The sequence below is a fragment of the Mesoplodon mirus genome, assembly GCF_964341445.2.
Source record: "Mesoplodon mirus genome assembly, chromosome: 3".
NCBI classification, from domain to species: domain Eukaryota; kingdom Metazoa; phylum Chordata; class Mammalia; order Artiodactyla; family Ziphiidae; genus Mesoplodon; species Mesoplodon mirus.
Window position 1 is genome coordinate 21,337,904 of NC_138978.1, and position 13,220 is coordinate 21,351,123.

The window sequence follows — 13,220 nt, forward strand, 5'->3', positions numbered from 1 at the left end:
TGAAAACCTTTTCCATTGCTTTATTTCCAGGACTTATTCCTTACTTCTTTTCATACAGTCTTCTCTCTCATCTTCACCAAAAGTTTGAAGTAATTTCAACTGGCTGCTTCTGATTCCTTATCTTCCATCTATTTTTTTTTTTTACATCTTTATTGGAGTATAACTGCTCTACAATGTTTTTTTTTAAGATTTTTTTCTTTTTGATGTGGACCATTTTTTAAAATCTTTATTGAATTTGTTACAATATTGCTCCTGTTTTTATGTTTTGGTGTTTTGGCCACGAGGCACGTGGGATCTTAGTTCCCCGACCAGGGCTCGGGCCCACACCCCCTGCATTGGAAGGCAAAGTCTTAACCATGGGACCACCAGGGAAGTCCCACACTAACAACTTTTTATCTTGAAGTCTCCTATAGATAAGCAGGTCCCAGTCGGCTACTCCATCACAGAGTTAGGTATCTAACCAATGCTTCAAAGAGGTGCATTTCTCCCAGGGCGTAGGAACTCCTTTTTCAGCAGGAACACTAACCTTTGAAACACTAGGGAACCATTTAACAAATTATCATTTCAGTAGACTCAGTGGGATTCTAATGGGTTGGAAGCACAGCCATAACAAAGGGCTAGCCTCCTAGAGAAAATTCAAAGAAGGAAATCTGCCTCTACTATAATCATGGCGAAACATTAACATGTTAAATGCCCTGAAGGAGTGGTTCCAGGTGACCTTCTCCAGCATTTTCCTTACTTTCCTACCCAGAAATAAAAAATGCTGAACATGTAGAAAGGAGAAAAGGAGGTTTAAAAAATGTTTGCAGGAACTCTCTGGAGGTCCAGTGGTTTGGACTCCACGCTTTCACTGCCGAGGGCACGGGTTCGATCCCTGGTTGGGGAACTAAGATCCCGCAAGCCTTGCGGTGCAGCCAAAAAAAAAAAAAGGTTTGATAAAATCTCTTTCTTTTTCTAGTCTTGGCCATAGGGTTAATTAAAACTTTTCTTTCTTATTTGTATTTTTCCCCGATTTAAAGCACTTCCACTCCCTACCTCTGCCTAGACTGGCCTTCCATTAAAAAAAATGTTTTTGTAAGATAAAATTACATGTAAGTAATTTGAAAATCATGGCCACACCCTAGTAGAACATAATCACTGCCTTAGGCAGACTGCACAATCATGTCATGAATATAGAGCCTTTGTTTCTAAGACGTATCTCTGTTCTTGGATCCTAATACTAATTTAATAGAAATTGTTTTAGTATCCTTAACAGATACTCAAAAATATCTCCTTAAAGCAATATGGCCTCCTCTCATTTTTCCGTTAGGATTTTTTTTTTTTTTTGCTTCTGTTTCCCTTCTCCAAAGCTAATGAGTTACCCATATCAAATATTTCCATGTTGCTTTGCCACCAGCCTAATCTTCATAGGGAACTGTCCAGGTTTTTGCACTTGCCAAAATATGGCAATATCCAGAGGGTTCACCAATAATGTGAAGACACAGTATTCCCAAATTCCCACAAGAACATCTGTACAAATGCATCAATATAAAAACAACTGTGCCCAATTTTAATAAATCTGATGAAAAGCCGTTTTATGAATTGGTGCTGGATTACTAAAATAATTCTCAGCTTTTTGATTTTAAAAATTATACTTTTAATTACAGGATATTGTTAGAATAATACAGATATAGATAGACACAAGATAACTGTGACAAATACCATAAGGAAAACTGCTGTACATACTTACTTGTTCACTCACTCTCCACAACCATAGAAAACAGGCACAATGTGTCCAGGGTGTGTGCAGAAGCAGCCAGAGACTTGGGAGCAGAAGGCATGCAAAAAGCTTTAGCAAAGAGAGACTGAGGCATAACTTTACACAGAGTTCAACACAGCAAATGGGCAACAATTGGCAGGAAGAGAGGAGACAGAGCTGGTCCGGCCCTTGCCCTTTTAACTTCCCAACTGAAGTGTACATGTCTGGAGAGATGGCTGGGGCACTCAGAAGCCAAAAGCAGCAGAAGGAACAGCTTGGGGGCGGGGCAGGGGAGTAGGGAAGGAAAAGGGGGTGAAATAGTTAGGTCATGGAGATGCTGTCTTCTTCTACAGCCACTCCGAAGCTGATGCCCCTAGTGGCTCACAGAAACAACAGGAGAACTTTGATATTCTTTAAAACCACCAGCAACACTGATATGGGAAAAAGACATTTGAGTTTAGTCATCAAGAACATGTAAGTCATTCAACAATTAAAATATGAATATCCAAAGTCAGCTAGATTTTGTATAGAACAAAAAACATGCTCCCTGCCCAAGTTTGTATTTAAATAAGAGTGACAACATAAAGACACCTACTCGGTGCAGTGGTTTTTCATTGTTACTTTTGAGGTTGTGTCATTTGCAAGGGATGCAGACCCACATGGTTGTGGGTCATAATAAATCACTATAGTACACTACCTAAGGGAGACCACTGGCTCCTTTAACGCCAAGTCCCAAAGAGCTATGGCAAAAGTTTTTCAAACGTTACAACACTCACAATACAGTAGAAAAAACGTGGGGCAGGCTCAAAAAATATATATTCCTCACTCTAGTCCCATCTCCTGGGCATCAGTTCCCTCCCACTCCCACCCCCAAATGCTTGGATAAGCATCAACATTTGGGATATTCCTTAATTCCTATTTGGGCTGAGATAAGGAGAACTGACACTACTGGGCATAAATTGGGTCAACTCTTACATTAACCACTTAAATCTGTAGGCTGGGAGAATGGAAATATATTCCTATCTAGTTTTATTAATTCCCTGTGACTAGGCCAAAGAGAAGATAATTCAGTCTGAGAACAGGACAATCAACCTATTTGTCTGGTAATAATCTCCAACTGACTGATACATATAAACAAGTGCTTGGTTCTGTACAAAGACAGATCTTACAGGAGAGTACACATTACAGCACTAGTGTTTCAATTTTTTTTCATAAAGAATGAAAAAAAGGACATTTCTCACATTGGAGTTATGTCTGTAGTTCTGTCACATGATCAATATCACCCAAGAACATGCTAATTCCGTGTGAATTCAGTTTCTGCTATTGGAAAAACAATAGGATTACACGTTTTACATGTACATACACATGCCCTTATGCAAGCTAAGATAAACACTGGGATGTGGCCCTTATCAAATCCTAGAGTTAGCAGTATAGGGAGAATTGATCTTAAAGGGTAGAGGGGAAAGAACAGAGAAATGACCTGCATTCCTTGGGAAGGGACTCTGTGTTTCCTTCCCTGAAGTGGTCAATTCAACTTGCTCCTTACACTCCACCACCACTTATGGTCCTATCTTTCCTTGAAGATATTTTCCCTACAATATTCCCTACAGTGATCCCCAAAGAAAATTAATAAATTCTGATTAATGGCAATAACAGTGGGCATCTCTTGCTAAAGTCACCACTGTTGATGAGTCCTTGGTCCCCAAACCTGTGTCTCATTTTTCCTTTTAATCTGTATCTTCAGTTAGCTTCCACAAACATGAAAGCTTTAAAAAAGTTAATTAGAAACAATGAGGCAAAAAGTTATGATCATTGCCTTCATCATGCAGAATCCTGCTGTTAGGAAGACAGAAAGATACAAATGCGTGAGCAACTCAAGGAGAAAGCCCTTTGAAGGGAAGATGTGTGTGCCCAGCTACCATGGTGAGTGAATAGGTGTGGCAATTCAGGCAAAGTCTCTGGTTGTCTTTTACCAAAGCAGCTGTGACCACCCTATCACAGGTCAGTATTTCCCCTAGCATAGTTCTTTGGGCCAAGGATGGGAGAAATTACTTTTAAAGATTTACTCCATTTCCAGGCCTGAGCATTTACCAGCATTTAGCACCTGGTCTTCAGATTTCCAGTTACTTGTGGGGCTGATTTTGATGAAATAATCATTAATATTGGGTGAATAAAAATCACTATTTTGGAGGAAGGAATACCATTCCCAAAGCCATGGATCAGAATTTCAAGTGGCTTGTCTTCTTTGATGTTTTAAACTGTGGCCCACAACACGGAAATTCAGTAAAGTAAAAGCAGCTCAGTCTTGAGAGAGCTCTTTGATATCAAATAAAATTGTACCTTCAAATGAATCATTTCTCAGTCGTAATTACAGGACTTAGTCAGTGTGAACTCTCTTATGTTTAATGAGAGCTGAGCTCCGGCTGAAACTCTTCTCACATTCGGTACATTCATAAGGCTTCTCTCCCGTATGAACTCTTTGATGTGTGATGAGGTTGGAGCTCTGGGTGAAACCTTTTCCACACTGCACACACTCATAGGGTTTCTCTCCCGTGTGGGTTCTCTGGTGTTTAATTAGGTCTGACCTTTCACCAAAGCTTCGCCAACACTCGTTGCACTCATAGGGCTTCTCTCCAGTGTGAATTTTCTGGTGTGTGATAAGATGAGAGCTCCGGCTGAAGCTTTTCCCACAGGCGTTACATTCATATGGCTTCTCCCCAGTATGGGTTCTCTGGTGCTGAACCAAGTGTGAGATGCGGCTGAAATTCTCCCCGCATTCATTACAGTGGTACGGCTTTTCCCCTGTGTGGGCTCTGCGATGGCGCACAAGGTCGGAGTTCTGACTGAAATTCTTCCCACACTCATCACACTTGTAGGGCCTTTCCCCCGTGTGGACACGATAGTGTTTGATCAGATCAGATCTCTCACTGAAGCCTCTCCCACATTCGTTACATTCGTAAGGCTTCTCACCTGTGTGGGTCCTCTGGTGCTGAGCTAGGTGAGAGCTCCGGCTGAAGCTTTTCCCACACTCCTCACATTCATAGGGTTTTTCCCCACTGTGGGTCCTTTGGTGCTGGATTAAGTGAGAGAGCCGGCAGAAACTTTTTCCACACTCGTTACATTTGTGGGGCTTTTCTCCAGTGTGGATTGTCTGATGCTGAATGAGGTGAGAGCTTCTTCCAAAACTTTTCCCGCACTCATTACAGTCATAGGGCCTCTCTCCAGTGTGTGTTCTTTGATGCTGAATAAGGTGGGAACTCCGACTGAAGCCCTTTCCACATTCATAACACTTATAGGGTCTGTCACCGGTGTGGGTTTTCTGATGTCGATTAAGGTCTGAGATCTGACTAAAGGCCTTTCCACAATGAGAACATATATGATATCGGATGCTTGTATGGACTTCTTTGTGGACAAGCAGATCAGTGACTTGTTGCAGAGGATAGCTTACCCACTCTTCTGCTGTTAGATCTCCCCATTGTCTTTCTGATCTATCCCTGTTTTCAAAGGCCTCTTCACTTTCAGGACTGTCCTCAGTATTACCAACAGGTCTTTCAGATGCAGTCCCAAATTCCACATCTTCACTAATCTCTTGCTTTGGATTCACCTCGTTTTCACTCCTGATTTCAAAATCTGTAATAAAAGGTGAAGAATAATACTGGTAAACACACACAAAAATTATCTACTGTGTGCTGGGCACTATGCTAAGTTCTTTTTTAATTTACTTTGGGCTGTGTTGGGTCTTCGTTTCTGTGCAAGGGCTTTCTCTAGTTGCGGCAAGCGGGGGCCACTCTTCATCGTGATGCGCAGGCCTCACTATCGCAGCCTCTCTTGTTGCGGAACACAGGCTCCAGACGCGCAGGCTCAGTAGTTGTGGCTCACGGGCCTAGTTGCTCCACGGCATGTGGGATCGTCCCAGACCTGGGCGTGAACCCGTGTTCCCTGCATTAGCAGGCAGATTCTCAACCACTGCTCCACCAGGGAAGCCCCATGTGCTAACTTCTTTACGTGAATTACCTCAGCCACCCTGAGAGCCAGGCATTATGATGATTTCTACTTTATGAATGAGAGATTCAAGACCCACAGAAGTGACTCACAAAAGGTCATACAGTAATAAACGGTGAAGCTAAGATTCAAATCCAGTTGTCTGATAAAAGTTCATGCTCTGTATCACTACAGTTAATGGTTCCTTATGAATATTGTATATGTTCCTGGTGTTTCAAAAGAAGAAAACCATAAACAGAAAATATAAAGACTCTAAATTAGAATTTCTAAAAGCCAAGAGCCTAAATATTTTATATGTGAATGAATGTGTGTGTATGTGTATGTTCTTAACTTGTCAAGCCTTCTTCATTACCATTATATAATATTTACCAAGAACCTACTGGGTTAGCATGGAGAAAAACAAATTTTTATCAATCTATATCAAGTCTCGGTTGACGGGAAAAATGACAGCCAAATGTTACTTGCTACTTTTCAGTGGCTTTTTTTTTTTTTTTTTTTGGCTGCGCTACGTGGCTTGCGGGGAACTCCACCAGGGATCAAACCCAGGCCCAGCGCAGTGAAAGTGCGGAGTCCTAACCACGGGACCGCCAGGGAATTCCCTCAGTGGCCTTTTAATGAAAATAGAGGTGGGAAGGTTGGAGAAGGCAAAAGAGATGCCTGGCTCAGAATATTCTTGGCATTGACTAGGTAAAGACTTTAAATGAAAATCAAAATATACAAAGTCACTGTCTACAAGAAACTTTCTACCAGACACTGCTTTTTCCAAGTTGTGTTTCTTGGTACACTCTTCAGAAAGAGATTACTAGGTATGCTGGGAGAAAAGGGTCCAGGGATAAACTAGTTTGGTAAATGGTGCATACAACATCATCTTCTTAGAAATTAAAAATGCCTGATATCACATTAAAGGTTCTGAAGAGTCTTGAAGTAAAGAAGCCTTGTAAACATTATCTAACTCACTCCCAAACTTATATGGGCAAGAAATATATATATATATATATATTTTTTTTTTTTTTTTTTTTTTTTTTGCGCTTCCATGCTTCCATCCTTCCAAAATGTGCTCCTTGGGCTGGACTACTGACATATAAATTCACATTTCTTTAAGATTCTCATTTCTTGCTTTTGTTGGATTGAATGGAATATTTGGGTTACTGACTACAATAGATCTGGGTAGATAACTTCACTTCTGGCTGCATTTTGAAAGGAGGGATCCAAGAAAGTTGGGACATCAGAGGGAGCCCAATTTAAAGAGGAAACCCTTCACAGTTTGCCTTTTGTTTGTTAAAAGCTATAGGAATAAAGATTTCATAAAAAGGAATAATCCTAATGAATGGCAGATGACCTAGTCAACCATACATGATTGCTAACTTCTGTCAAGTCCTAACAGGAGACAAAGTGAGTCAAAAGACTTTCAGCTCAAGAATACATTGTTTATTCTAGTTACACCCAGACCAAAGGATATCTAAGAGAAAAGAGAGGTTTGCAGAACATCAAAAAAATTAGCTTCCCTCTCTAATAGAATTTGTGATCTCATTTAGTTCAGGATTCTTCTGGAACAACATCATCTGACACACTCAAAATCTATGATCAACTCTGAAACGTCTCTAGACAAGTACCTGTTCTGGATAAATAAAGGACCTAAGTCAAAGCTACAGCTCTGAAGCCAAAGCAAACACAAAAAGGTGGCTTTTGCCTTCCCATGAACCTGGGTCAGAACCCCTTTATCTTCTAGTAAAAGCACCATTTACAGGGGCATTTATATCCTGGCAAGCACCATTATGTCAGACCTGTTTGGTCAGTGATCTGTACAGACAGGCTGGAGAATGGCAAATGACTCAGGGCGCAAGAAATCTGAGTGTTTCTAAAATGTGCAAGAACGATTTTTCATTTTAGACCATATGACCTTGATATTCCCGCATTCAAAGATCTGCCTGAGGACTCAACTCAAGCCAAAATCCAATTAAGAGCTTTAAGAATCAACTAACTAGGTTGTGTTGAAAGAGCTAAGGCATTTTTGACAGTCTCAAAAACGTGGGGTGGAGAAAGATAGAGAATCCTTACCTAATGAGACAACATTTCCATAATTCTCCTGCATAACATCCCTGTAAAGGTCCCTCTGTGTAGGGTCCAGAGGTCTCCATTCTTCCCGGGTGAGATACATGGCCATATCCTCAAATGTCACAGGTGCCTGAAATCACACATTGCTTCCTCAATACTTGGTATCTAGGAGGTTAGTATCAGTTTTTCTTCTCGAAATTAGAGACATGGCTAGAATTGTTGAGGAGGCAAAAGGTATTAGGTCTGATATGTAGAGTCCAAAGGAGATATAAACAAGCAACAAAGAGATGTGGCAAAGGAGAGAGCAATTTATGAGCTGATTGCTTTGGTCCCATGGCCAGATATCCCTGCCCCACTCCGAACCTTACCCTCTAGCAGTACTTTTCTCAGAATACAACTAGCACCTACATCATTCCATACCTCTACCCACACTGTTCCTATTTTCTTGGAATATCTTTCTCAGGGTAGTGAAATCCTACTGTTCCTTAAGGCCCTGTTTCAGCACCGACGTTCTTCAATGCGCCCCATCTCGCTGCTCTGCTACACTCCTCCCTCCCTCCCACACCTCAGATAGAATTAATACTCCCACTTCTTGGTTCCCACAGCATGTTGCTCCTACAGAAAATAGTGCTCTTATCATGTAGTTTCACGGTTAACCGGATGCATCTGTCTTCCTACTGATTGTGAGCAGGCAGGGAGGGCATGCCTCATGCATGTTTTGTCTCCCCAGTATTTAAAGGCAAACAGCAGGTGTTCAATAAATGCTTGTTTGTGGCTATACTGTCCTGATACTGGGTCTCTGGAAGCAGAATACCGAAGCAAGCGAATTACTAATCTCACGGAATTTCCCACAGAGATTCGCGGAGCAAAGAAACGCAGGGACGAGGTGGGTAAGCACAGGCAGGGTCCGAGAAGCCACCCCCGGCTTACCTGGGACCCAGCCATGAGCAGGGTGGCTGCCATCTCGGGCTCAAGGATTCGCCTCCCAGGAGAGAGAGAGCAGGAAAAGCAGCTAGCAGACAGCGCTAAAGGAGGCGAAAAGCAGGGCGTAAGGCACAGAAACAGGCCCTGCCCACTCCCCGGGGCTGGAGTTCTGGCCGCCAGGCGACTGGGGAGGGCCCTGAATCCGGGCCGGGTCACTCTCCTCCCTGACCCTCGAGCGCGACCCGCCCTCCGTGTCTCCGCCACCAAGGGGTGGAGGCTCCGGGAATTACTAAGACAGCCCCCTGGCTCGGTTCCTCCCGGGCCGGGGGGTCAAGCCGAGGCTGTCTCAGGGAGGAGGCTCTCAGCCCAGCCCACAGAACGCCTCTGCTCTTCCATGTCGAGGCTGGGCCCTTTCCGGCAGCTGCCTCAGCCAATCAGCGAGCGAAGCGAATACGAGGCCCGCCTCTTGTAGCACGGCCGAGCACCTTTATCACGCCTGAGCCCGCCCCCGTGGCCTGTCGGGAGTTGGAGTTCCATTCGGGCGTACAAAGGCCAGTCAGAGGCCAAAAGCCACGGAGGGAAAAGAACAAAAGGGTGAAGAAAAAAGCGCGTCCTCCTAGCCAGGGCGGAGTATCTTCCGCTCTCCTCTCTTGGAGACCACAGCCGGCTTAAGCCAGGGAGGTTGCCTTGCTTCTCTTCACGTCCCTAGAAGCTTATCTTGAGTCGGACCTTAACTGCGACGTCGAGCCTAATTTAGGCGCTGGCCTGTGTTGAGTTCAGCTGGGATTAGCTCTCACTTGACATCCTGGGCCTGAGAGGAAAGCAGCAGCCGCCCACTCCCCAGGGGAGACTCAGCGGCCGCGCTGGAACTTTGAGCTCCACCCACGCACTACATCACCCAGCAGCGACTGCGGCATTCTCACACTGCTACGCAGACTACAACTCCTAGGGGGCAACGCGCCGCCCGTCCGCCAGCAAGTGTGGTCCGCGGCTGGGCCAGGCTTGTGTCCCGGCTCCATCGCTGTTAACCCTGTAGGGGCGTCCTTCTAAAGAGGGCGCTCCTTGAGGGGCAGGCTGAGTTGCGCCTAGCGGAGGGGACGCAAAAGCCAGAGGGAAATCAGAAGCGAGGGTGGGGTATAGGGGCGCGTAAGGTGGAGCGAGCGAGACCCCAGGGTTGGGAAGGACCGTCCTTATCATCCCTGAGGGCTTGCCTGCTAAAAGGGTTCCTGGCGGCCTCCCGCATCGATGGGATTGTGGGCCTCTAATGGCCCACGCCCGGCGGACCCTTAGGTTGTTAGCAGTCCCTGATCAACTGAAGGTGGGAAGCCGAAAACCCGAACTGGGAACGAACAGACCTACCTCCTGGCCCGCAAAAGATCCGCTAGGTCGCCGGCTCCAAGATCCAAGAGGCCTCAAACAGATTTCAAATCCGCAGGCAGAGTTCTCTGAGACTACAGACGTTCGGAAAGATTCTGGGGGTCATTGGCAGATCCTGTCTATCTCAGATCTGCAGGTAGATCTCGAATCCGTAGACGTGCAGGCAAAGCCCAGAGATCGTAGGCGGATCCCAAAGACTCACAGATTCCCGAGACCTCAGACTCTGAGACAGCTCAGAGAAACCACAGGCTCCTAGGCAGATTCCTGAGACCACAGCAGCTAGCCAAGAAACACCACCAGCAGCTAAGCTACATTCAACTGGAGTTCTTCCGAACGGAAGGACTTGCAGCCTTCCCTTTCCCCAGCCAGGATGAGAAAATTAGACAATGGAAGCCGAGCACTAGGGAAAGCAGGCATTCTGCGTGGGGAAGAGCTCTGAGCTCGCTGTAGCCTTGGAGAGGGAAGTGATGGAAAAAGAATATAGCAGCTTATTAGGGACTCCCACCCTCTTCAAGTTATAAATATCCCCAGAACCTTGGCTACGTGCCCAGAAGCCTGTTGTCTCTAACTGTACAGGAGACTTCTCTGCCTGGGCTGGGAAAGGGGCTTTTCTTTTGTTTTGCAGATATGTCCACCCACTAAGTGACTTGAATTTTTTTCTTCAAACGTGACTCTAGGCTATGCTTTTATTAGTGAGTGTCCTGTTCCCAGTGCCCAGTTATCTATGGTTAAATTACTCAAGTGTCTAAAAAGAACTAAGACCCTACCCAGCCATGAAGCAGACTCTCCCACTCCCACTCCTCCTCTCACTCCCAACTGTGAGGCAAGGAATTTTTTTAGATACCACAGAATTGTACCATCCTACCCCGTCTAAAATTAATATGGGAACCACAAAAAATAGAATCGCAGAGGGTCCCCAAGAGGCAGTGTCCTGAGTGGGAAGTGTGTGGGCACCAAGGTCAGACAGACCTGGGTTGGAATCCAGTCTGTGTATCCCTTGGAAAGACATTTAATCTCTCCAGGCCTATTTCCCTTTCTGTGAAATTGGGTAATCGTACCTAAGGTGGTGGTGAGCAGTAAGTGAGATGACTTAAAGCATTCGACACAGAGTGAGCACTCAGATGATTGTTGGTATTATTATTAATCCTGCCTTTGGTGGCAGGAGAGACTTTCAGAAAGGCCTGTGGATATTTTCACTGGCTCAGAACATCTGGGCAGTCAGAGTAGCTGGATAGCTTTGAGGATCTGCTGATGACTGTATTATCCATAGTGCTTCTGCTGAAAATCCAGAGAGAACTGGAAGTTGAGCCAGTTAGTTGGGTTCAAGAGAACTGGTGTATTGAGCCGAGTAGAGCAGAGGTATTTGGGGCTGCCAAAACCCCAGCAAGGTGAGGCCTTGCACTCCCAGGGAAACCTCTGGGACAAGGAAGAGGGAGATCGGTTCAGACTTTGGCCAAGTAATTGCAGGTTTCTAACTGGGCCGAAGGTGAGGTGAGTGCCTGAGCCCCTCAGCTCAGTGGGGTTCCCTTTTCATCCCTTCTCTGACAGATTGCTTTGTAAACTTTCTTAGGCCTTTTCTTTCCCCTTGTTCCAGAGCTTTAAGTCCTTTTTTGTCCTCTCACCGTTCCTTTTATTCCTCAGGCCTGCCTGGGGGCAGGACGACTCTCCAAGCCCAGCTTGGCTGCTTGCCTCCTTCTGTGAGTAAGTGCTTTTCTCTTTCTTCACCTGGGACCCTCCAGAAGCTAGAGGAGAAGAGGGGCGGAGAGCGGATGGAAAGCGTGAGTGCATTTGGTGCCCCTGGGTGGGGGTGGCCCCTGAGTGGGGAAGAGAGGGAGGAAGGACAGTAGGTGAGGGGTTTCCTGTTGCAGCCTTCAGCTGGACTCTGAGAGTTGGGGGTCACTGGAGGAGGAGGTGGCTTCCTGCCCCATTGTTCAGGACTTCATTGTTTCCCAGGAATACTTATTGTGTGTGGGTTTTCAATAACCAACTTGGAAAGCTGTGTTTGTTACCATTATTCCACAAACAATGCGCACCTACTGTGTGTAGAGGCGGCAGCACAGCCTACCACTGGGGAAAGGGGCCCGGAGTACCATTTCATCAGGGTCTCCAATTTAGGCTTTTGACATTATCTCCAAATGGGGTTTTACATTATGTCAGATCCACTGACCAGTTTGATCAAAGAGCCTCCTTGTATATCCTGAAGCTTGTTTCCTATTAACAGACCACTGTGCCTGGGGAGCACTATAAATTATTATATTTTAATAAATCCTATAATTATCTTGTGAGCAGCACAGTTATAATTTTTTGTATTGGAAGCATTCATTTACTAGACATTGAAAAATATGCCTCAATATTTGAGATCTTTTTTTTTTTTTTTTTTTTCGGTACGCGGGCCTCTCACTGTTGTGGCCTCTCCCGCTGCGGAGCACAGGCTCCGGACGCACAGGCTCAGCAGCCATGGCTCACGGGCCCAGCTGCTCCGCGGCATGTGGGATCTTCCAGGACTGGGGCACGAACCCGTGTCCCCTGCATCGGCAGGCGGACTCTCAACCACTATGCCACCAGGGAAGCCCAATATTTGAGATCTTGTTTTGTTATCTCTTCATTTTCAAATATACCAGGAACATTGAAAAAAAAAAATCAGGGCTTCTCTTTACCCCTGCTCAGAGCAGAGATGAAGCCTCATCTCAGCACAAGGAGCTGGGGACATGGGGGACACCCAGACTTACAGTTATTGCAGTCCAACTGCTAGAGCATTTGGAGGAGCTAGCTAGTGGGCTTCGAGGAGGGGCGGGCTCACAGCTAGGGGGGCGGGTAGGGGAGGAGTCTTCACAGAGGAGGTGACTTCGGAGCTCGCTTGCAAAGACTGTAGGAGTCTCGGAGGTGGAGAACGAGGGGAGGGAAAGCATTCCAGCCTTCGAGAACAGCATGTGCAAAGTCACGGAGGCGTGAAAGGACAGAGCATGTTCCAGAATGGTCAGGATTGGGTATGGTTAGAGGGAAGAGTATGGGGGTGGAGAGGCAGGGGGAGGAAGCAGAGCAGGGACAGTCTCTCATATCCCTTTGCCTGCCTGCCTGTTTGTCTATGGTTTTGGCTGTGGATCAGCAATGCTGGTGATGAAGT

The 13,220-nt window shown here is 45.6% G+C and overlaps 1 protein-coding gene across 3 annotated transcripts; it reads right to left on the reverse strand.

Moving 5' to 3' along the window:
* Positions 1-1,612: 1,612 nt before the first annotated feature.
* Positions 1,613-10,566, reverse strand: ZNF436 (zinc finger protein 436). Of its 3 annotated transcripts, XM_082613555.1 has the most exons (4): positions 10,079-10,566; positions 8,726-8,820; positions 7,799-7,925; positions 1,613-5,368 (listed from the first exon to the last, which is right to left on the reverse strand). In XM_082613555.1, the coding sequence occupies exons 2-4, from the start codon at positions 8,756-8,758 to the stop codon at positions 4,116-4,118; spliced, it is 1,413 nt and encodes a 470-aa protein (XP_082469681.1). In that variant the 5' UTR covers positions 8,759-8,820; positions 10,079-10,566; the 3' UTR covers positions 1,613-4,115. The 3 variants fall into 3 exon arrangements, with proteins under 3 accessions (XP_082469681.1, XP_082469682.1, XP_082469680.1); XM_082613556.1 differs by lacking the exon at positions 8,726-8,820; XM_082613554.1 differs by lacking the exon at positions 10,079-10,566 and having other exon boundaries at positions 8,726-9,590.
* Between the last annotated feature and the right edge of the window lie 2,654 nt (positions 10,567-13,220).